The sequence below is a fragment of the Arxiozyma heterogenica genome (assembly GCF_036370985.1).
Source record: "Arxiozyma heterogenica strain weizmannii chromosome Unknown scaffold_20, whole genome shotgun sequence".
NCBI classification, from domain to species: Eukaryota; Fungi; Ascomycota; class Saccharomycetes; order Saccharomycetales; family Saccharomycetaceae; genus Arxiozyma; species Arxiozyma heterogenica.
In genome coordinates, this window is record NW_027042673.1 from 457,399 (window position 1) to 483,599 (window position 26,201).

A 26,201-nucleotide genomic window follows, 5' to 3' on the forward strand; every position below is an offset into this window, starting at 1 on the left:
ACAGTCAGTAATAGAAGGTAGAAAGCAAAATAGAGATCATGGAAACTACATATAATTCTAATGGTCCTTTAGAGGCTTATCCTATTGTTGAATGGCCTAGAGTATTGGATATTCCATTAAGAGCTTCTGAAGAATTAGTGAGTATTGATTTAGAAACAGATTTGCCTGAGGATTCTGCTGACCTGAAGACTCTTCTTGTAGAAGAGAGTTCAGATAAAGAGCATTGGTTGACTATTGCTATTGCGTATTGTAATCAAGGTCGCATTGAGCAAGGTATAAAATTAGTTAATATAGCTTTAGAAGTCTTTGAAGGTTCCTTAAAAGCATCATTATACACATTTTTATGTTGGGCCTATTTAAGGTTGGCTAAATCCACAAAAGATACCTCTCAAAGAGATAAATATTTACAACAAGCGGAAAATGAATTGAAAAATGCTATTGGGTTAGATGCATCTTGGATAGGTAATATGTTAGCTACAGTAGATCTATACTATCAGAAGGGTGATTACGATAAAGCTTTAGAGACAACTGATATTTTCATTAAAAGTACACAAGCTAAGGAACGCAGACTAGGAGGGCCTCCAAGGATTAATTGTATGTTTCTTTTAACAAGAGCTAAGTTACTTTATCAAAAGAAAAATTATGTAGCTAGTTTACATTCCTTTCAAGAATTATTAGTATCAAATCCAATGTTTAAACCAGACCCTCGTATTGGTATCGGATTGTGCTTTTGGAAATTGAAAGATTTTAAAATGGCAATTCAATCTTGGCAAAGAGCATACGACCTGAACCCAAAGAATAAGAACCTTTCTATATTGGTGCTTTTAGGTAAATTTCATGAGACTATTGTCAATTCAGAAAGTGATATGGCTTTTAAAGAAAGTTTTACACAAGCATTAAGTGAACTTAATACTCTCTTAGAGTCTGATAAAGATTCACCAGTGCTATTGTCCCTTTTACAACAATATTATTATTTTCAAAAAGATTATACCCGTGTAATTAGAATATATGAATCAAAAATTGAGCCAAAAAGACAAGTGATTGATTCACTTATCTTTTCCGAATCTACATTTTGGTGTGCAAGGGCATATTATGCAATGGAGGATTATCGTAAATCTTTTCTTTTATTTAATGAAAGTCTGAAGATGAATGAAGATAACCTATTAGCAAAAATCGGGGTTGGCCAATCACAAATTAAAACTAATTTAGTAGAAGAAAGTATAATAAAGTTCGAGAATATTTATAAAGGTAACGAAAATATTCAAGAACTGAATTATATTCTAGGTTTGCTTTATTCAAACAAAGTGTTTAAACAAACAGATCAAAAAATGAATCGTGGTAAAGAATTTAATTCTTTAGTTACTAAGGCACTACAATTTTTGGAAAGATACGTAAACTTGACATTGGCCAAGAAAAATCAGTTAGTTATCCCCAAGGCGTATTTAGTTATATCACAATTATATGAATTGCAAAATCATTATAAGAAATCGTTAGAGTATTTGTCTAAAGTTAGCGAACAAACATTGTTTGTTAATAATTCTGAGGAAAGCAAGATTCCAATTGAAATTTTAAATAATTTAGGCTGCTTCCATTTCATTATAGGAGAATCTGAAAAAGCTAAGGATTATTTTACTAAAAGTAAATCTTTATTATCTAGCAATGTTGTCGAAGATGGTGTATATGCCAATTCACTAAATATTACAACTGATTTCAATATTGCAAGAATCACAGAAGAGACCAGTCCAAAGGATGCAGAAATACTTTATTCATCTATTATCAAAGAGCATCCAAGTTATATTGGAGCAAAAGTGAAATATCTTTTCTGTAAGTTTATTACTACTAAGGAATCAAATACAGATGAGACTTTAATGAAAGATATTGAAAATTTGGTTTCTAAATATCAAAGTAATTTGGAAGTTAGATCATTTTATACTTGGTTTTTAAACAACGATGAATCAAGATCTAAAAAGACCTTAAATACACTATTAACTGAACACAATAAGGAAACTTTGACTAAGTATGATTCTCATGATTTATATGCATTAATATCATTAGCCAATCTATATTTGATTATTGCACGCGATTTGAAAAAGACACAGTCTCCCAAAGATATGGATAAGTCAAAGCAATCTTTATTAAAGGCAATTCAACTATATCAAAAGGTTTTACAAATTGATCCATTAAATTGTTATGCAGCACAGGGAATTGCCATTTGCTTTGCTCAAAGTAAAAGATTAGGTCCAGCATTAGAGGTATTAAGAAAGGTTAGAGATTCCATAAATAACGCTAATGTTCATATCAATCTATCAAATTGTTTGTTAGAAATGAATGAATATTCAAAAGCTATTGAAAATTATGAAATTGTATTAAAGAAATATCCAGATATTAAGCTTAAATCATACATATTAAATCTTTTAGGTAAAGCCTGGTATCAAAGAGGGTTAAAAGAGCATAATATTGAATGGTTTATGAAATCATTGGCAAAAGTTAAGGAATCAATAAAATCTATGAATATCAATGAAAGAAGCGCTAAATTATTAAGTGAATTGAAATTTAATTGTGCACTTTTACAGTTTCAAATAGCTGAAACATTGAGAAGATCAAATATTAAAACACGTAAAGTAGAAGATATTAAATTTGTATTAAACGAATTGAATGATGCTATTGTAATTTTAAAGGAGTTGAAAGAAAATGAATCTTTTAAGGTTGTATCAAAGGACGAAGTAGAACAAAGAATTCAATTGGGTGAGACTACCATGAAGAGTTCTTTAGAACGTTGTCTAGCTGAACAAATAAAATATGATGAAGATATTAAACACAAATTAGAAGAAGCTAAAAGACAAGCGGAATTGAAAGAAGAAGAAGAAAGACAAAGATTAGCTAAGCTTGAAGAAGAGAGGTCCAAGGAAGAAGCAAGAAAAGCAGAAGAATATAAGAGATTGCAAGAAGAAGCCAAAAAATATGTTCAAGAACGTGCAGTGTATGAAGAGAAAGAAGAAGTTGGAGAGAGTGATGTGGACAGTGACTTCAATGAAAGTGAGGGAGGTGAAAATGAAGGTGAAAAAAAAAAGAGAAAGAGAAAGAGAAGAAGTGCCAATACCAAGAAGAAAATTAATAAAAAGGATAGAGAGAGCGACAGTGAGGATCTGGACATAGATAATGATTATGATAATGGTGACAGTGATGAAGAGATTAAGACTAAGAGAGCAAAGTTACAAAAGAAGAACTCTGATCCTTCTAAAGATTTTATTGATGATAGTGATGAAGAAGCACAATTCTCTAATGATGACGATGACGATGATGGGCTATTTTAAATAGGAACAAAACAAAAAATAAGGAAAACATAGTATTAAAAGTGTAGGTTTTTGACTATTGTATTGTATCATATTAATTTATGTATGTATTTATATACGTCTATGAACATTTTTCTTTGAATTAATATTGATATATCCATTTCTTGATATCCTTGTATGAATCATTAGCTTCTTTATAGATTTTTTTCTCAAATTCATCTAACGTTAGAGTGAACAGGGCGTGATTGTTATTGGTTGTATTATTATTACCAGTGGAGCTAGTGCTATTGCTGTTATTATTATACGATATAGTGGTACTATTAGCATGAGCATTAATAACTTGAGACCTTTGTAATAACAGATCACTAACTATTTCTGCCAAATCTTTATCACTAAATAATTCAATCCATTTGATGGCCAGAGCGTAAAAATAAGGGTTAATAGAATGCAAATCAAGGGATATTGGATCGGTCTTGATTGCATTAATAACTTTATTAGTAAAAGTTTCCGGTGTCAGCATGTTAAGAAATGGAGTAAATTGTTGTTCAGTATTAAAAATGTCAGCATTTCCAACGTCATCTGATGCTGATGATGCATCGATAATGGCTAGAACACGAGCCAGCCATAGAGGTAACTTCAACTGGGTATTGACGTGAATCGTACCACCAGGGTTATTCTCCAAATAGCCTAAACCTGGAATATCATGTAAAAATTTACATGGAATTTCAGCAGAATCTGCTAAGATGTCATCAAGATCATAGTAACCCATGTATAGACAATAAAGAAGTTCCTTATATTCTTTCTGATCAGATTTGATTTGTAAAGTTTAGCTATAGTAAATAGGTAAGGGGAAACAAAGGTGTTAGAAACAAAAATATAATCTCTTATGAGTAGCAGAGGTCAATAGACAGACAAATGAGTGGCAAAAAAAGTTGCTACAGTCATATAAAAAAACTAACCAACTATTTTCTACTGGTTCTGCTTCTCTTCTCTTCTTTTTTTTTCCATTTTTTGTCTTTCTCTCTTCTGTGAAAAAGTTTACGTGTCTTCTTCTTATTTTTTTTTTTTTCAATTCTTCGAGGAAATGGCGAAAATCTTGAAAGAAGAATAAGAGACAAAAAAGAAGAAAGTTATTCTGTCATGAAACAAAATATAAAACACCTGCTTTTTCCCATTATTTTTCAACGAGTGTGTTGCTGGGTTGGATGTCAACGTGTGCTCAAGTGTTTGGAAATTGTTAGTACTTATTCCTCTCTTCTTTCACTGCAGTAATTTTTTTTGTTTTTAATATAGGAGAATATGTCCATGTCATTCTAGCAAGGTTTTGGGACGCCTAATTGATGTCTTTTGAAGGTCAGAAGGTTGTGAAACGCTGAAAAAGGTTCTTCTAGTATTCAGTAAAGTTTTGTTTAATTATATTAAATATTTTATTACTAGATGAAAAAAACCATATCTATAGCTAACTTTTGGTGTCTTTAATATTCTTTAAAGTTTCTTTTCGAGATCCATCAGAAGCTCTTGGAACTGTGTTTTCATAAAAGGATTGCTGTGCTACCAACTTTACTAAATTTAATATTATAGTCCTTACAAAAAAGAAAAAGAAAACACTCTAATATTGTAATCCAAAAATGTAGACTGGTAACTATGTCAATGCAGGATTATATTTGGAGTATTACAATGTTTTGTTAGACAAATTTTGGACCAAAATTTTTTTTTCACAGAGATAGAAGTTGGTTATATCAATTTATTTTTGTCTTATGACAATAATTCCTATATAGATGGAATATAACAATATTAAATTAGTTTTGAAAACGTTTAATCTCAAATTATTAATCTTTTCTAGCAAAATACAAGAAATATTCCTTTTTTTTTAAAAAAAGTAAATGTCTGAATAATAACTTTGTATTTAATGACCATTATTCAAAACTAAAAAAGATAAAAATAGATGAATAAACCCTTGATAAAATAGTAAAACAGAATTTTTGACTATATAATCTTTTTTTTTCTTTTCAAACTTATGATGTAAGTGCACTTCTCTGGCTAGAGTTTGATTTGTGTATTTTGTTCAAACAAGCCTTTTTATGCTCATTAAAAAATTCAAATATCCCTTCGGTGTGCATAATTAAGTACTTTCACTGTTTAACTTTTAACTTCTATCCAGTACTTATATGTTTTAGTAAAGGTTTACCAGTAATATTATAAAAATATTTTTCTTTTAGATTTCATATTTCTATAACCAATTTATGAAGTTTGATTATTATGGAAACATGTCTAGTATCATAACACCATCCTATGTTGTAATTTTCTATAGCACTATGAAAATATTATTAAAAGTCTATGCATAGAAATGTACAATACTACCATTTTGTCAGATATATTTTACAAATTAAAATGGGGAGAATAATATAATTGATAAACCAGTAGATAAAGGAGAAATCACATTGTGGAATATACAAAAGTTCAATATTTAGTTGTTGTTGTTGAATAAATTTAATAGCAACTTAATTTATGTAAGTCGTCATAATGGTATTATCGGTATCCGGTTTCTATTTTTTTGGAAATGAATGTTCAGCAAGATGATTTGAACAACATAACTCTTTCGGTGGAGAATTATGTTACTAAAGCTTCTCAAAGTTGTTAAATTGACTTAAATAAAAACATGGGATTTTCATTGTTTAAGACAGTTGATTACTTTGACACAGGGTCTCCAAAGATTTGCAATATAACTTAATATTATAATATTGTTGGTTAGCTGTTCTTTACGAGTAATGTTGAACGTCCTAATTGTTCTGTTTAACTACTATCACGATTTTTTTTGCAAATTTTAGAGAGATACATTAAAGAGACGTACATGGAATTATGCAACACTTATATACCATTAAATAACTAAGGCTAGTCTATAATACTAAATCCTTCATTTACATCGAAAAATTTTCAGATGCATCTCATTGAAATATTCAAAAATAAACTACGTGAAGTTGCGTTATTACTTTATCAGATATCAAGTGGAAACAAGAATTATTCAAGTTGGTTATTAGATCACTATAGTCGAGAAAATTGCTGGTGTAATGACCAAGGCTTTATCAAAAGGCGTGTTTATACAAAAGACCGAAACTTATTTATTAAAAAATATAAAACAGGAAGTTAGCTTATAGAGGCATATTGAAATATGTTTAGAAATGTTTCTGATGGTTTTAATTCATTTTACAAATAGACCAAAAGAGTTATAAACGATATCTCTGATCATATTTTAATGAAATAAAAAAGTCATTTTAATTTCTTCTTAACTGCAACTCAAGGTAAGTTCAAATAGTAAAAAATGTCGAAAACGAATTCTGTAAAGTTATTTCTAGATATCAAGAACTATGTGTAAATAGTTTTTTGTAGTAATTGATCGTTTTAAATAATTGCAAAAAAATTGTATATATTAACATCTATGTCTATGTTATATAGTGTTTATATAATATAAAAAGTAATTATTAGGAAGAAGGAAGTAGAATTTACCTTTAAATATGGTTATAATATAATACCAGTTTAATTATTGGATTGCAAATAACAGAACAATCAGCTGGATGATATTGCTTTTTAGAGTCATTGCATTATTTTTGATAGTAGTTAAGTAGATATCGTAGGTTATTACATACATTTGTAAATCAATCTACGGTAATATTATAAGACAACTTATCTTTCTAGTTTATTCTTTGTCTTAGATGCAAAATGGATTATTTATTTTGTAAGTGCTTTTTTGTCGAAAATTAGCACCTATAGTAATTGGATATATCGTAAATGTTCTCGATATTATAGTAGATAGATATAGTGTACAAAATTATAATTAAGTTCTTCAGTTATTTTATCTATATACAATATACAAGAATGATTAAAAGATAATAAGGGAAGAAAAAGGACATGAAAAAAATGTCGGCTTTATATATTTGCATATTTGACCTATCTCGTCTACGTGCAGCACCAAATGGTTGATAATGTTTGTTTACATCTACTGATAAGCAAACAATACATTCTCCATATGTTGTTATCAATTAATAGTTTCCTAAAATCGAATTGATTTAGCTATTTATTCTAGAACGTTCGACTTCAGCATTTTTAAAGGTTCAGGGGGGGGGTAGAAGAGAGAAATCCTCTAATATTCTCTAAAATTTTGTGTATTCCATTTCCTGTAAATTGTAAGAGGAGTTACAACAGATTAGTAAGAAAATAAGATATAACTATCATAATATATTGTATATATATATATTATATTTAGTGTCACTGAAGCGTATCGTAACTAGAATTTATCATGTATACTAATCTATCTATTTGGGGAATAGTTATCTCCTTCTCTCCCTTTTCTATTCTTCCCTTTGATATATAGAAAGAGTTTTCATTGTTTTAAATATTGTTAAAGTAATTTCATGCTATATTTTTATCGCTCAATTGAGTATATTAGTTGCTGAATATGCCATTTTATTTATGATTGAAGAATATGTTACACACAAAAAGAAGTAGATGTAGATACAATAGTTAAGGGAGAAGAGATGAAAGTAAGCATATTTACATAAATAGACATATGCATATACACAGTTATATGGTTTAGTAGAGTATGGCGACATTTAGTTATTGTATATCTATCAATATATATACGTATCAGCTTTTCTATACCCACATATATGTATATGCAAGGGAAAGAAAGCAAAAAATGAAGAATTTGGAAAATAAAAAAATTTATGACACTTTTGTTTCTAATTTCTGGATTATACACCTTTAGTAAACATTATGGTTGTAACTGTAGGAAAAATTATTATGTTTTTTGAAATATTTATCAAGATTTTTTTTCAATCTCTTTAAATTCAGTTAATACCAGATCTTTAAAATTGCAATTTTTTTTAATTAGCAAGGTTTTATACTTTTAAAGTTCTTAAATCATGCTCAATCGACTTTAGCGTTATACAATAGTAAGCTACCTTATATTGGAATTTTTTGATTAAATATACTTGAATGTTGAGAAATGCCTTTTTTTTTGTTTACTTAAGCCCAGATAAGATTAAGCCGCTAAGGTTATCGAAAATTTTATTGTATAACAACACTACAGTTATAAATAATAGACATAGGAAACCAAATGTAATAATTCAATTTAAAATACCTTGATGGACTAATCATTGTTGGTTCTACTATATTTTAAGTAAAATTGCATCAGGTTTGAAGACTATACAACATCCTAACGCTGAATTAGAAAATATATTATCGTTCATTTAAGAGAGTGACGTGTTAGAACAGGATAAGGATGATTTAAAGGAAACAAAAAATTTAATTTCATAAATACATGATAAAAAAATATGTTATTTAAAAGACTTATATCAAATCTGTTAGATTACATAATTGTGTTACATAATTAACATTAATTGAAATTAAGAGAGGAAATTATTGATTTATTAAGTATTATCATATCTATTCTTAGTGTATAATATAACTAGTAAACAATCATATAAATAACAAAAATAAGCGATATTACTAACATTGGGATATCATATATGTTTATGATAGTAATATATTAATTATATATTTATTTAGGCTTCTTCATTTTAAAATTGTTCACGTGTGGACATTTCAAATAATCATAAATAATAATAGGCCAACGAAATGAGCAACACTCCACTTTATATATATTTTATTACCTTTACCTTCATATGATACAAGAGAGGGTACACTTCCATGAGATAGTGTCATAGTTGTTGGTGATGAGGAGAATTGCTCAGAAATATATTGGGAGATAGGTGTCACCATTGTTGTTGACGATGGTTTTGATCTTCCAGACTTAACAGTGTCTATTACAGTATTAGTCATTGAAATACTATCTGTATTACTATTTGTAGATCCAACAATGATACTAGCAGATGTTCTATAGTTTCTAGATGTTGGTTTATTTTCATTGTTAGTAAATACTGGAGAGGTGGATGAAGAAGCGGTGGATAAAATACTAGTCTTAGTAGACGATTGAGATGGTTTAAAAGCAGAAGATAAAGACAAATAAGACGACATCGGAGAACCTGTTCTGGTGGAGTTTTGATAAATAGGAGCTGAAATTATAACTGATGATTCTCTAAAACTACTAATGGCAGGTGGAGTGATCACAACAACAACAACTTCAGTAGAGGAGGAACCATTGCTGTTGGTGACTACAGTTGTGAAGGTCGATGTGGTTGGAACAGTGACTGCACCAGTGGTGGTAGTGGATAAGGTAGATGGAGCTGGGGTGATCACGACAACAACAACTTCAGTAGAGGAGGAACCGTTGCTGTTGGTGACTACAGTTGTGAAGGTCGATGTGGTTGGAACAGTGACTGCACCAGTGGTGGTAGTGGATAAGGTAGATGGAGCTGGGGTGATCACAACAACAACAACTTCAGTAGAAGATGAACCGTTGCTGTTGGTGACTACAGTTGTGAAAGTAGAGGTAGTTGGAACAGTGACTGCACCAGTGGTGGTAGTGGATAAGGTAGATGGAGCTGGGGTGATCACAACAACAACAACTTCAGTAGAGGAGGAACCGTTGCTGTTGGTGACTACAGTTGTGAAGGTCGATGTGGTTGGAACAGTGACTGTACCGGTGGTGGTGGTATACACAGTAGATTCTGCAGGTACAGCAACATCATAGATAATTTCAGTGACAGTATATCCGTATTGGTTAGTTGTAGATGTTGTTACTGTTGAAATAGTAGTAGCTTCAGTAATAAAACCCTCAGTAGTAACAGTTGTTGTCTTTGTAATTGGTTCAGATATCCATGCACAGTTTGGAAAATAATAAAATTGCTGTATATATATAAAGGTACCACCAATTTGATATTGAGGATCAGATGGAGTAACAACAAATGGATTATTTTGTGTTTGCCAACCACCATCACAACTTGTGTTGAACCAGTAACGGTGACCATCTATTGCAAAATTAATTTGTAGAGATCCTGGTAAGGTGTTAAAATTTTTAGCATTCCATGGATAATAGTCAACACCTAAGAATACAATCATAGACTCGATTGAATTCTTGACTATAAGTGAGCTTGGTACAATTTTTGGATTAATAATATACATACCCTTGTAAACATTGAAGGTTTGTTCTCCAATATTATTTGTGTTAATAAGAACAATTGACCCCTGATTACCAGTAACTTCACCTTGACCTTCTATAGGATTATTGAAAATGATACCTTTCATATCATATCTACTAGGGATCAAATAAGATGCTTCATTTATTAAGCCAGCAAACCCACCAGACTTTATAACACCATTATTTGTTATAGCACCAAGGTAAAGGAACCCGTTTGTGGTCCCACCTTTATCAGCAGTATCATAATCAATAGTACCTGTGTTAATGAAGGAACCGGTTGGAGCTATAGTAAAATTAGTACCTGGTATAGTAGCAGCAGCATTTAATTGTGAAACAGTAAATATACCAGAGTTATCAATACTTGCAGGTGCAATAACAAAATCACTGGCAGAACCTGCCGATTTAATATTTTCGATGTTGATGTTACCACTGTTTGTGATTGTTGTAGTAGAACCAAATTGTAAACTAGTTAACCCGTTTGTTGAATCACCGACGATGTCTAAAGAACCTTTAACGTCAATATTGCCATTGAAAGAATATGAAGAACCAGATATTAATGCAAGAGTAGCACCTGATTCAATTACGATATCATTGGAAAACGTTTGATCACCTGACAAGGTTGTAGGTGCCGAAATAGTTGTTGTAGCAGCACTTATTTTGGTCACAAGTAACCCTAGTAAGGACCACAAAACTAATAGCTGCATTTTAAGGATAACAAATGAATAATGTTTAATTCAATGTTATTTTATTTTATTTTATCTTAGCTATTTGTTTTTTTTTTTCTCGTCGATTTTTGTCTGTAGATGTACTGGGAAAAAACACGCAAGGGTAGGAGTGAAAAATAAAAAAAACTAGAACATTTCGAGAATCAAGATAGGGAAGAAATAGAGATTACTTTTCAAGCTGTAGACATGTAGATATATAGATAAATACTTATATATGTGTGCATTTTAATTATTTATTACAAACAATCACTAATGATACCGTTAAAAATGGAACGAGACTAACCAATAAGATCTAGGTCCTTGTTCTGGAGATAAATATACAGATATATATTATGCATGTATAATTCGATCATCCCAAATTGGTGTCTGGGTGATGAAAGAGATCCGCACACCCTATTGTTTTCTATTTCTAGGTCTGTCGAGTCCTAAAAGTAAAATATTTGATAAATATTCACCTCTTGAAGAGAAATAAAGTAGGGTTCATTAAAAGATTCCAAATTTTGTCTTTCTTTTTCCTAAGATGTTCTCATGTAAAGTCCTTTTTTGTTGTTACTAGACATGACAAAATATGGAAGTTAGTAGATATATTCTACTTGTAGAATCCAGTTATTGTTTTCAAATGAGAGTGGAAAGGATGCATTATCTATATTTCATTTTTTTTTCCTCTGTGTAATAACAGAAATCATACATACCTATATATCTTGTTGTTTGATTACTCATTCTACTTTAGTTACCTATCTACTGCTTTACCTTACTTAAGAACAGGAAGTGATTTGTTTAACCAATGGGATTGTTGAGTTCTGCTGTTAAACATATGAAAGAAATAGAACTATTAGTTTTCATGAGAAACTAGATGATATAGTATTGAGGTAAAATTGTTTTCACATATCTCTAAATGTTAATAGCACTCTTTCGTTAATTTTTTTTGGAGTTTGTAGCAGGAAGCAACTTGATATATTTACTCAAGTACATCTATTTATATTTATAAGTTCAAGAGTTTTTATTTATTTTTATCTTATTTTATTCACATTTTGTTGTGTATGATATAGTTTTTATATTATATATACAGAAGAAAAATGCAAGACTAGGTTCCTTTTTTGAATACTAATACCTATATGATACTTTAATTCTAAAGTATATTCAAGTATTTCAATACAGAGGCTGCCAATTCTTGACAAACAGATATACTGGTGAGAAGCATGAAATAAGTTTAACAAATTTATTATCAAAAATCAAGAATACTACCAACGGACTGTAATATGCATTTAAGAATTTGTAATAGTTTTTTTTTTTCATGATACGTTGATGAATCTTGTATATATATTCTTAATATATATTTTGATTTGCTTAGGTTTCGTTTTTGCGTACTCTAAACATTTCATTATTAGTAGGTTTGTAATACAGGCTCTTTTTTTTTTATATACTGGATATAGGGCAAGTTTTTTTTTCCAAAAATAAGATAACAGAAAATGGAATTTTTCACACCACTCCGACATCTAGCATGAAAATGTTGAACAATAGCTTATACAATATAAGCTATTGTATATAAAGATTATTGTTACGTAACAATGTTATTTAAAGCAAATTTTAGAAAAATTTATTGTTGACTTTTTTTTTTCAAGAAAAATATCGGTTAACAACATAGGGACATATTTATTTATTAATAATAGCATGAATAATTGTAGTTCCAAAAATTTAGTACATATTTCTAAATTTTTTGCATATACATAATATCGGCAAATAGCATTCGAGGAACATAATATTTCCTGGATGTTAAATTAAACAATGTTATTTTTTAGAAAAAAATAAGATGAGGGCTTGAATAATCAAAGTTTTATTTTCCTTCAGATTTCTTCAACCTAGCAAGATTTTTTAAAGTCCCTTATTTAAATGTTTCTGTAGACAAGTTAAACCTGGTGTAAAGATATAATAAAGAAATAATTTGATTATTTTTTAGAACTATATGGTATACAAACAAAGAATTGGAAGCAAGTAACGAACACAATATATGTAATTACTAGCATTAACTCTTTAAGAAGAATTTTATTCTTTGAATTTCTTTTAATTTTTTCTAAAATATTATCAGAACCTAAAGTATGATGTGTATGTTTTCAATAAAATAGTAAAAGAAAGATTTCTGCCCTACATTTCAAAATTTTAAACATTTTTGAGGATATACCAAAAATACACATTATCTTATGATATGATGCCTCTTTTTTGGGGAGGTTTATGGTGTCTGAAAAATTTTAAGATTAGAAAATTTTGATAGAAAACAAAAAAAAAAAATGATGACTGACAATTTGAAAACCGGTTTTTTTTTTCTTTTTCAAATTTTGTAATTCTTTTTTTTTTCTCATTTCCTTTTTGGTACATTTTGACCAATTTTGACTAAGAGAAATCCCTTATTTTTGTTTTGTCAAGAAAATCACAGTAATCAACGTTTTTTAAAAAGTGGAGGATCTTTAGTTTTTCTTTAAAAATGTTTTTTTGTTTGCATAAACCCTGTATTGTTTTCTTAACAAAAAGATTAATCTTGCTCTTTTTCTGTTTTAAGAAAAGTTTAGAGTTTTTTGTCAACCAAAGTTGGTAATTAATGTGTATGTCGGATATATTTGACTTTAGATTTCAATCTCTTCCCAAGAATTGTCCCCAGAACTAATAAATCTGGAAGTTTTTTTTTCTCCCTTAAAGAAACTTTTTATTTTAGTTAGAATATAACGAGACTGAGATATTTTTGTTTAAAAGTTTCATCTACAGTGAACTACACGATTCTACAATTGTACGTAAGTGCATCTAACTTGAGTTAAGGAGGGGAAAAAAAAGGATTTTTCTCAATGAAAAAATTTTTTACTACGGAACTATTGTCATATGCGGGAAATATAATACGGGTAACGAAAACAATATGATCGCGAAAAGGTAATATAAACTTCGAGAATTATCAAGATTTTTCAAAATTCACCAAAATGAAAACGTTTAAATAAACAAACAAATCTTTTTTTCCGGTGTATTAACAATAGATATATCAGTATATTTCCTAATAGCTTTCATAATAAACAACTGTTATACAAATAGGCCGCTATAGGCTATTTCATAAATAGTCTCGCAATCATGCATTTTTTTTTCATTTTTTTCCTATTTCATTTCTGACATTGAAACAGTAATAATAATTAGTCTATAACGTGGGATATGTTGTATAGCATGTATCCTTTGTCCTCTTTATACATAATTTATTTCCTTGTTGATTGCTGGAATGATGTTCTAATTGTTTAGGAAGTGAATCATTATCTCAAGGAAGAAAAATGTGAGTACTGCATAATCCAGTATTCTGGAGATAATTTCCAATAAAATTAAAATAAGAAAAAATACTATAAAAATTTATCAAAAAGGAAAGTGTATATAAATGGGCAATTTTACTTATTAATTTTCTAATCTGAATAGACAATTTACCAGAATGGTTTAAAAGGTTTACCGTGGAAGTTATTATTTCTGAAATTGTCGGAAACTTTGTTGTGGACATTTATAGCTTTTAGTAAAGCTTCATCTAACTAACCTAATTTCGTTGATGTCCCATGAATCATTACTTTACTAGATTTCTAACCACTGTTGGTTAGCTTTTCAACGTGGTTTGGTTTTAACAAAGTACTGGATTCATTTTCAAAATATTGTGTTTTTGTACAAGTATTCAGTAAACTTGCTATTGGCTATTAGATATCTGAAAGTAGTTTACTAGCAATTGATTTAATATTTTAGTACTTGAACTTTTTGCAAATCAGTAATAAGATATCTTTCCTCCCTTTTGGTATATTTGAAATAAAGTTACAACAAAATATATTACTTTATGTATAGAAAAAAAAAGTAAAACCCAGATCATATCTCTGTTGCCCATAAATACAGGTGTATAGGGTTAGATATACATTATTATTTCTACTCTTTTGAGTAAATTGGTTAATTTAGTGTTCATAGGCTTGTTTTAACATCTGCTGATATTTCTCAAAGGAGACTCTATGGCGTTTTGTTTTTATGTCTTCGGTATTGGTGGGACTGACTCTGGGGACATAGAATAGTAGAAAATATGTTGCAACTCTGATTGTAATAGCTGATATTTTTTTTCATCAGTGGTTACGGTGGTTTATTCATTCCCAATCACACTTGTGTCTAAGTTATGGCTATTAACATATCAACTCTGAAAATTTTTCTGATCAACATAAAAAAGATTATTTATTTTCGTTCTTTAAAAAAAGCAACAAAATAAGTGTTGAAATATAATTATTAGAGTTATGTTTGATAATCTAAATTCATCGTACTAAGTGATTAAAAGGTATGAAAATTTATAGTAAAGAAGATTCAAAGATAAAATGAGTATACTGTATAATATTGTATCTTGTATATTACTTATATAGAAAGAAAAGGACTAAGCAATAAAATAACAATTTATAGTACCACTAACTTCCTACTATAAATAATAATAGAACTTATAATACCACCAATATCCTATTGTAAGTTACATTATCTTATTATATTAGTTTAAAATGAACTCGACTAGAATTTTTGATTCTGAAGCCTTGCGTCAACAGGTTATGAGCCCTGTAGCTACAGCTGCAGGTTGTATTCCAATTAAATTGGACGGGAAAAAGAACTTTAAAAAATGGATAAACATCTTAGCTATGCATATGTCTGATATCAATTTACACTGGTATCAATATGCACAAAATGGAAAGCTAAATGTTATTATTGAACAATATAATCCATCTAATGATATGATTGCTTATATTAAAAAATTATTTGAAACGGCATTAAAATTATTAATTGTTAATAATGTCGAAGGATCTGCTAAAAAAGAAGCAGATAGATATGTTGCTGGTGATTACGGTATCCCAACTGGAAAAGGTCTTCTAAATCACTTAACTGAGTGTTTTGGTACAGAATCTATTGATGTAGCTGCAGAACCTTTCTTTCAGTTAGCTAAAGCTAGGAATTTAACATTAGACGACCAGTATGATCTTGTTAATCGTTTAGTGGAGGTCATTTTTGAAACCACATCTAGTGAAGAAAATTTTTTAAATTCATTAACTTCTGCGCAACAAGAGGCTTTAAGAGTCATCAAGATTAAAGCTCGTGAAAGAGCTGCTTCATTATTTTTAATGAGTTTATATGATGAGTCTTACCAAAGATTTATGGATATATTCGGTAAGAATCAGGAAATTAAATTGAGAGAAGTGTATGATGTAATTAGTAATGCTAAAAGAGGAGTAACTAACTCCAGTTTTGTTGGAAGAAGAAATCAATTCAAGCAAAAAGTTAAAAACTTCAATTGTAAAAGATGCGGGGGACAACATAAAACTAATGAGTGTCCAGAATTTCAAGAATGGTTAAAGAACAAAAGAAATAAAAATCATGAAAAAGATTACAAGATTAATAATTCTCATACGGCTTGGATTGCGTTGATTAGCAAACAAAATACAACATCGAGAAACGATTGGTATTTTGATACTGGTTGTACCCAGCACATATCTCACGACCGTTCAATGTTTTGCGAGTTAGTTGAAGGAGATGAGAATGAGTTTGGGGTTATCGAAGGCATTGGAGGTAAAACTGCTATTAAAGGTATTGGTACAGTACAACTAGGACATGTCACATTATACAATGTGGCATATGTTCCTGATGGCAACGTAAACTTGATTTCTGTCAAAATGGCTTCTTCTAAATCAAACATGAAATTTATATTTGACAAAACAAAGGTATATACAATTAAAAATAATAAAATTACTCAAGTTGGTGAAATGAGAAATCAACTTTATGTTTTTATGCCCAACAATAAAGAAACAAAAACGATGAACAAACCACTTGATTATGCTTTTATTTCGTATGACCATTCTGTTTTGCCATCTCCAAAGGCAAATATTCCAGATGCCATTAAATGGCATGCTAGAGTAGGACATCCAGGTTTAGCTAATTATAATCGATTGGCAAATCGAATTGACTTGCCCATTATGGAAGCTGATAAACACTCGTTGTGTCCCACTTGTTCCCTTTCAAAAGGGGTGATGAAAAAAGGAAAAATTTCTGACACACAATATACGAGCCCTTTACAGCTGCTACAAGTTGACATTTGTGGTCAATTTAGGTATACTAATTTTTCTGATAGTAAATATTTTTTGACTATCCGGGATGCCTACTCAAGATATTATTCCGTAATTCATTTAGCATCGAAATCAGCTGCATGTGATAAGCTGATTGAATGGATCTTAGAAACTGAGAATCATTTCAAGTCAAGAGGGGGATTTAAGGTGGGTGCCATTCGCACAGATAATGGACGTGAATTTATGTCTAGTAAATTTCATAATTTCTGTAAAAGCAATGGAATTTCCCATCAATTAACTGTTCCATACAATAGTTTTCAAAATGGAGCAGTTGAGAGATCTCATCGCTCGATTGAAGAAAAAACAAGATGCCTTTTAATCGGAGGCAAGGTACCTCCTTCTATGTGGACAGAGGCTGTAAGTACTGCTGTATATCTCTTAAATAGGTTACCAGTATCTAATAAAAATTATTCTATCCCTTACTGTCTCTGGAACAATATTCAAACAGAAAATCTAGATTTATCACATCTACGTATATTTGGATGTGCTGCATATGCTACATTACCTCATCAATTACGTGACGGGAAATTTGCTCCTACTAGTGTAAAATGTGTGTTTGTTGGATATGACTCCAAACACAAAGCATACCGTCTCTATCATCCTCCTTCTAAGAAAATTTTTGTATCAAACCAAGTTCGCTTTGATGAACTTGATTTCCCACTTGCAGGTACCAAAGAAGTTGAAGTGGCTCATACATTTGCCACTGGTACTTTAGGTGGTGTCCCAGTTTATCCTTCATCTACGGATGTTTTCAAAACTTCATCTTCTGAAATACAAACGTCAAATTATTATCCTGAAACTACTGATTATCCTATATATGAAAACAACTTAGAAAATGAATTAACCACCATACATGGTGATGAGGTTCTAGATCAAGGTACTAGTCGATACTCCACTCCGTATCTATCATCTGTTGATTCTGATTCTTTTATGTCCAGAGTTGATTCATCTGACAATGATAAGCACGAATATGACTCTTCTTCCCCTGATGAATATGAACTACCATCTACTTCCTTCTCTTCTTCTCCTATTTCTACGACTTCTGACTGTGAAAATTTTACTTTCAACAACCTTGATTCATCCTCTATAGACAATGAGTCAACTGCCTCATTCTCCTCACATAATTCTACTCAAATAAACAAGAAGGAAGCAGACGAACTATCATCAATTGCTTCATCCTCTGATACTGACTCTTCAACTACTCCAACAGCTGTTCCAGTAACTACTCAACAATTAACATCTACCATTGATGATACCCACTCCGACACATCTTCTCCTAATCTACAATCCAAATCCTTATCAACTGATAATTCACCGGTTTATAACTTAGAAGACTTAGATCCCCATAAACCATTAAAAAATAGTAAAATTGAATTAGCTGACAATATTTCCGCCCCTATCACCACACATGTTAGCAAGTTGAATGGCCAAACATCCTCAATTGTTAATCATAACAAGTTAGGTCCTATTCCTGCTTCTGAATTCTACTTAAATCATCAAATTGAGAAACACCATCCAAAGTGGGATTCTAATCCAATTAGTCCTGGTAAAATTGGTACCCCTGCTGTTGAGGCTGTTAATATTGACTCCGGCAGTTTTGTTCCTATGAACTCCATGGATGGTCTCACCCAACTCATTAGAACACCGGTATTCCCTTCTTCTCAATCATCTGGCTCTGATGATAACTCTTCACATCACATAGCCTTGACTGCGTTGGTACATGGCATGTCCTTTACGTCTACCACTACTTCTGTCCCAAATACATTCAACCAGGCAATGAGTTCATCAGATAAAGATAAATGGTATCAAGCCTGTCTGAAAGAACTTCAAGCTTTTAAAGATCATGATACATATAGGTTGACTCCTCTCCCTCCTGGTCGTCGTGCCTTGGGGTCTCGTTGGGTGTTTAACATTAAGGACGGAAATCGGTTTAAAGCTCGTTTAGTGGCTCAAGGACACACTCAAAAAGCTGGCATCGACTATCAAGAAACCTTTGCTCCTGTGGTGCGGTATGATTCTGTCCGTATCTTTCTTGCTATCTCTGCTCTCCTTAATCTCCGTGTTCACCAAATGGATGTAGACACTGCCTTCTTAAATTCCAAAATGGAAGAGCCGGTTTACGTTCGTCAACCTCCAGGTTTTGTTGATCCTGTGCATCCCAATCACGTGTGGCAGCTTTACGGGGGTATGTACGGATTAAAGCAAGCCCCACTACTATGGAACACGCATATTCATAAAACATTATCTAGGAGAGGATTTACTCGTCATGATGGAGAATATGGTATTTATTTTAAAAATGTAGACAACTTTAAAGTATTGATTGCACTTTACGTTGATGACCTTTTAATTGCTGCTCCAAATAAAGATATTATGAACTCTGTGAAAGCAGGGTTAAACGAAGCTTATTCCATGAAAGATCTTGGCCCTGTTTCTAAATTTTTGGGAATGAATGTTTACCAAGATAACCTGAACAATATAACCATCTCAATGGAGGACTATATTACCAAAGCTGCTCAGAGCTGTCAAATAGACTTAAATAAAAATGTGGAATTTCCATTATCTAACACAGCCAATTACTTTGACACAGAATCTCCAGCAATTGCCAATATCACTGAATACCAAAGTATTGTAGGCCAGTTGCTATTTGTTAGCAACGTTGGACGGCCTGATGTAGCTCACTCTGTTCAACTACTATCACGGTTCCTCAAAGATCCTAGAGAGGTGCATTTAAAAGGTGCTTACAGAGTTATGCAATATTTATATAAAACCAAAAAACTAGGATTGTCTTATAATACAAGATCCAATAAATATCTTGAAGGATTCTCAGATGCATCTCATGGAAATAAGAATGATTTGAAACATGCAACTGGTGGGTTTATTATAAAACTTGCTGGTGGAGTGGTTACATGGTCTTCCAAGAAAATTACAAGCGCAGTTTGTCTATCATCTACTGATGCAGAATACATTTCTGCTAGCAACACAAGCAGGGAATTAATTTGGATAAAAAATATGTTGAATCACATGAAAATAGATGTAAACGAAGTTAAATTATGGATAGACAATGAACCTGCCATTCACGTAGCTAAAAACCCTGTCTTACACTCAAAAATGAAACATGTTAACCTTCACTATCATTTCATCAGACACCAAGTAGAGTCTGGTATTATTGAAATTGGTCACATAAATACAACTGAACAAATTGCTGATATAATGACAAAAGTTTTACCAAGACCTGCCTTTATAAAAGTCCGAGATTTATTCATGAAGAAAATAGAACAGGAATTTAGCTTACGGGGGTGTGTTGAAATATAATTATTAGAGCTATGTTTGATAATCTAAATTCATCGTACTAAGTCCTCTGGCTGAATAATATTAGTATACATGTTCTTAGCGTCGGTGATCATACAATATGTTATTATTGTGTATTATTATTATATTGATATGTAGTGTAATTTTCCCTCAATCTCTTGATTGGGAATTAATAATTATATAAATATACAAGAAACATAAAGATACGATGTATATATATTATTCATCCAGATTGGAAAATTAATAAGTAAAGTTGTCTACTTATATATGTTTACCTTTTGGCAATTTTTCATAATATATTAATTTATTTTGATTTTGTTTGATCTTATCTCCATAACGTTGAATGTGCAAAACAAACATTTTTCTTCTTTGATATATTTACATGTTACTCAAATCGGTAATATATCAATCCAGCATACCACCCAAATTTTGGACTGCTCATACAATCCATTCTGAAGTTAATTTACTATATCTCTTGTATGTCACTGGTTTTGTCAAAATATCAGCAATATTGTTTGCTGTATCTATTCTTGCAACTCTTAGATTATTCTCACTTATCTCATCTCTTATCCTTAAAGCTTTTATCCCAAAGAATTTATTTTTAAATGATTTATCTTCTTTGGAAGTAATTACTGCCATAGCCGGTTGGCTATCTGTTTCAATCGTAGTGATTATTTTATCTGCAGTTAATTCTTTAAGTAATAATTTGATGTATTTCAACACAGGAATAGATAATCCAATAGCACCAATTTCTGCTTCAGCAGTTGATGTTAGAGTTGTTTTTGATTTTGTTGATTTACCAGCGATTATATTGTCATCAATTTTAATGTAGTAACCTAGTTGAGACTTGAATTCCTTTTGCTTAGCAAATGATGCATCAGCAATAGCGTTTAGCATAATTTGATTTTCGTTATTCTTTTTCTTGCACCATATAAGCTTCTTCTCTTTAGTATCCCATAGATATTGCACTAAAAGTCTAGCTAATTCTTTAACTTCTTTGTTTGGGAATAATGTGTTTGATGCGATTACGTTTACGTAATATAATATGTCATAACGATATTTGTGAGCAACATATGAGGCTAGGCCAATTATTTTTTGAAGCCATTTTACTTGTTTCTTGTACTCTAATCCAGATATACTTACATAGTCTTCTTCAATATACTTTCCTGGGGGCCCTGGAGCTTTCAATAGTTTCCCATTTTTGTTTAGAGGCACATCCAATAATGGGAGTTTTTCTCTTAAGGATTTTTCCATACCAAAGGATAGTTCCTTATCAAACATATAGTTAACTTCTAAACCTAGAATGTCATACTCTGTTTTACCTTCTGTAGGTAGTCCTAGATTTATGACTTTTGTATCAAATTTTTCTTGTAACTTTGATATAAAATTCTCTGCGTCAGATATTTTTCTGGATGTGATAATCATATCATCAACGAACAAACATACCGTAATTTTCTCATTTATAAACACACATGACCAGCCTGATATTTCTTTTAAGCAACATTTTGATGTCAAAAAATTGGATATCTCCCTGTACCAGTTAGCTCCTGATTGTTTCAATCCATATAAGGACTTTTTTAATCGCACGACCTTTTTCTTCAAATTCATATGCGGTGGAGCTCTTATATATAGTTCTTCTTCTAGGTCAGCATAAAGATATGCAGATGAAATATCTAATTGAGTGATGTATTTGTTTTTATTTAAAGCATTTGAAAGTACAGTCATTAGTGCATAGTGATGAACTGTATTGGATGTTGCTTCCTCATTATATGTTCCCTTCTTCTGTTGATCTCCCCTTGCTACTAATCTACATTTGTGTGTTCCATCTCTTTTTGTGTTGAATATGAACATTGTATTAATTATTTTCTTCTTATCAATATTCTTATCATCGATTAATTCTTCGTCCCACGTATTCATTTTTTTTAACTGTTCGATTTCTTTTTCATATGCCAATTTATACAAATATTTTGAGTCATTATTAGTATTTTTTATTATAGCATCTCTATAGTTTATTGAGTGGGAGGCACTATTTAATTCATTTGATCTCTGATTAGCACGAATATTGCTTATTTTGTATTCTTTTGAGAATTTCGTTAAATATTCTTCAGCTTTTTTTGCTAGTCTTGAAGCGTCTGTGTTTTTCTTACTAGATGGTTTCGTAATTTTAGCATCGGTATTTTTACCACCCAACACAGCGTCTTTTTGTGGATTAGCTAAAGAAGTGGAATCAGGAGATAGATTGGAGGAATTAGATAAATTTGTACCACCCAATGGGGTGTGCTCTATTGGCTGGGCTTGAATGGGCGAAGTGGATGATATAGCTTCGTTTTCATTATCACTTTCATTTTCTGATGTATAGTCATCAGATTCATAATTGGAGTTTGTATGTACGATGGAATCAATTAGATTGTCAACTTCTTTAAGGGTGTCATTGTTTTCAGAGGAGTGTTGAACTGATGGTAGTGCGGTAGTATGTGATGGTAATTGGTTCTCAGTAGGAATGTCAATTTTTTCTGGTTCAGATTCTGGTTCAATGTTCTCGGGGTAGTCGTGGATAGCAATTAGAGTGTCGAAGACTGTGGATTTTGGTGTGGTGCCTTTTGATGGTGAACTTTTAACGATTGAATAATTGGATGTGTCAACCACTTTTTTGGTGATGGTATTATATATTAAGTATCCATGAGATACTGTGGATGGGCATAATGCCAACCCGTCGTCACCACGAGGAGAAAGCTTGGATGTTGTTGATCCTTTGTGAATAATAACTTCTTGTCCAAAAGGAAGAATAGTACTCACATCCAGACCTGCAAGACCGGCTTTTGCTCTTGATGAAGTTTTAATAGATGAGTTAAAAAATGCATTACGCATGAGTGTGGCGAATTGAACAGCATAAAACCAAGTCGAATTTGGTAGGTTTGTAGCTTGTAAAAGTGTTCGACAATCGTTTAAAAAAGTTAGATTAAATCGTTCTGCAACACCATTTGCTCGTGAATCACCAGCAGTAGTATAAATTGGGTTAATCCCTTTATCTTCGAAGAGTTTGGTTATCTGATCGTTTGTAAATTCTGAACCACGATCCATTTGAAAAGATAGGATGTTGGTCTTGAACTGATTAGACACCATATTAATGAACTTTGAAAATATGCGAGTAACATTTTGTGAATCCTTTGAATATAATGGAAAAGCCCAGCGAAAACGAGTAGATTCATCGGTAAAGCTGATGAAATAGGAAGGTGTTCCGACTGGTAGATGTGACATGGGACCGAAAATATCGGTATGGATATATTCAAAGGGAGCATATTCTTTTTGATATTTTATACGAGAACCTATAATATGCTTGTGACGAGTTGATTTTCCTTTCATGCAGGATGTACATCGAAAGGAGTGAATGCCAGACCAATCGACATCAGCTGATGTGATACCAGAAATCATCTTTCGATCAATTGTGGTTTTAATATCATGAACATTAATATGTCCAAATAAATTGTGTAGAAAAGGTACAGTTAATTTGATACCTAATTTGTTTATGCTGTATGAAGTAGATTGTTGATTAGATGGTTGTAAAATTGATCGAGGTATACACATGTACTTACCCACATTAATGATGGGAGACAGAATGTGTTCCGACTTGTCTAGTAATTGGCGATGACGAGTGTCAACTACAATACCGGCTTTTTCCAATTGGTATGTACTAATGAAATTGTTCGATATGTCAGGAGCATGAATAGCCCTTATAACGTAAGGTTTGGAATGGGTTTGAAATTTTAGTGATATTATACCACTAGCAGCAGCAGGAATTGGTTTGTCATTTGCGGCATATAGGACAACGTTAGCATCGGTAATATGGTTTAGAAATTCTATGTCATTAATAACAGAAATTTCTGCACCAGTGTCAAGGACTAGATAGTCTTTAAGATTTTCTGGGGAGTCATCCTGTGTGTTTTCTTCAATAGGGTGCTCACATTGAATGTTTGAAATTTTCTTTTTATTTTTTGGCTTTTTGAGTTGATTGGTTGGCTTGGTAGAAGATAATGTATTGGTGTGATGTTTGGTTGGATAGGGGTGTGGCTGACGACTATGGATGTTGATAATATCATTTAAAATGTCATTCAATGTAATGTTGTGAAAGTTACGATTGTAATTATCAACAATTATTTGATAAGGTCCGTGTAACGATTGTATGATCGTATCACATAAAATCCTATCTGGAATAGCGATATTGTAATCTTTTGCTTGTTGTATCATATTATTTATTCTTTTTTTAAACAACATAGGATCACACTTTGGGTCGTAACGGATGTGTTGTAGTTGCTGATATAATTTAGTAGGAGTATTCCTTTTATTGTATTTTATAATGGCACATTGAATTAAATCAAACAAAGAGACATAGTTATCCGATAGTTCGTTTTTGAACCACATAGGATATGCTTTAGGGTTAACATATAATCTAAAAATATGTGTTACATGTTGTTTTTCTTGATCGGTAATGGTAGATTGTGCTGTGTTTATACATATCTTGGATAAGTTTATATCATTTAAATATTTTTGAAAGTTTTGTAGAAAGTCTGGAAATTCTGATGGGTCAGAAACTTGGTGTAGAGTAACAGTTGATATAGGGTTACTCGAGTATGAAGAGACTGAATGTTCATCAGTGTCATGTAAGGTAGGGCCATTAGATTGTAATGGTGTACCATGTGATTGTACTGGTGTCGGTGGCGGTGGGAAGTATAGGTTAGGTGGTGGGGGATAATAATAGTATGGGTTGAATGCATGTGGATAACCCATAGGATAAGGTGGGTAGTGATACCCATGTGGATATGATGGAGTACCTGGGTATGGATATGGATATGGATATGTGGAGGGAACAAAAGAAGGAGCTTGTGTGTTTTCACTAGCTTTGTTTGTGTTCTGTTTAGTTTGTTCATATGATCCCTGAATGCCTTGGATCGGAGTGACTGGTTCACTCTTCGATTTGATCTCTGCAAACGAATTTTTACGAACGCTACCATCCTCTGGCTGAATAATATTAGTATACATGTTCTTAGCGTCGGTGATCATACAATATGTTATTATTGTGTATTATTATTATATTGATATGTAGTGTAATTTTCCCTCAATCTCTTGATTGGGAATTAATAATTATATAAATATACAAGAAACATAAAGATACGATGTATATATATTATTCATCCAGATTGGAAAATTAATAAGTAAAGTTGTCTACTTATATATGTTTACCTTTTGGCAATTTTTCATAATATATTAATTTATTTTGATTTTGTTTGATCTTATCTCCATAACGTTGAATGTGCAAAACAAACATTTTTCTTCTTTGATATATTTACATGTTACTCAAATCGGTAATATATCAATCCAGCACTAAGTGATTAAAAGTTATGAAAATTTATAGTAAAGAAGATTCAAAGATAAAATGAGTATACTGTATAATATTGTATCTTGTATATTACTTATATAGAAAGAAAAGGACTAAGCAATAAAATAACAATTTATAGTACCACTAACTTCCTACTATAAATAATAATAGAACTTATAATACCACCAATATCCTATTGTAAGTTACATTATCTTATTATATTAGTTTAAAATGAACTCGACTAGAATTTTTGATTCTGAAGCC

The 26,201-nt window shown here is 31.3% G+C and overlaps 5 protein-coding genes across 5 annotated transcripts; 2 read left to right on the top strand and 3 right to left on the bottom strand.

The window, feature by feature from the left end:
* Nucleotides 1-38: 38 nt before the first annotated feature.
* CTR9 (Ctr9p) lies at nt 39-3,314 on the top strand (the record flags this gene model as incomplete). The annotated part of the gene is made up of 1 exon (XM_064859053.1): nt 39-3,314. The coding sequence occupies one exon, from the start codon at nt 39-41 to the stop codon at nt 3,312-3,314; it is 3,276 nt and encodes a 1,091-aa protein (XP_064714269.1).
* Nucleotides 3,315-3,435: 121 nt separating this feature from the next.
* On the bottom strand, nt 3,436-4,062 carry PSF3 (DNA replication protein PSF3; the record flags this gene model as incomplete). Its single annotated transcript, XM_064859054.1, has 1 exon — nt 3,436-4,062. One exon carries the CDS (start codon nt 4,060-4,062, stop codon nt 3,436-3,438), a length of 627 nt encoding a protein of 208 aa, XP_064714270.1.
* A 4,832-nt stretch (nt 4,063-8,894) lies between these two features.
* PWA37_002491 (uncharacterized protein) lies at nt 8,895-11,093 on the bottom strand (the record flags this gene model as incomplete). The annotated part of the gene is made up of 1 exon (XM_064859055.1): nt 8,895-11,093. One exon carries the CDS (start codon nt 11,091-11,093, stop codon nt 8,895-8,897), a length of 2,199 nt encoding a protein of 732 aa, XP_064714271.1.
* Nucleotides 11,094-15,643: 4,550 nt separating this feature from the next.
* Nucleotides 15,644-20,566, top strand: PWA37_002492 (uncharacterized protein; the record flags this gene model as incomplete). The annotated part of the gene is made up of 1 exon (XM_064859056.1): nt 15,644-20,566. The coding sequence occupies one exon, from the start codon at nt 15,644-15,646 to the stop codon at nt 20,564-20,566; it is 4,923 nt and encodes a 1,640-aa protein (XP_064714272.1).
* Nucleotides 20,567-21,001: 435 nt separating this feature from the next.
* On the bottom strand, nt 21,002-25,621 carry PWA37_002493 (uncharacterized protein; the record flags this gene model as incomplete). The annotated part of the gene is made up of 1 exon (XM_064859057.1): nt 21,002-25,621. One exon carries the CDS (start codon nt 25,619-25,621, stop codon nt 21,002-21,004), a length of 4,620 nt encoding a protein of 1,539 aa, XP_064714273.1.
* Nucleotides 25,622-26,201: the final 580 nt, after the last annotated feature.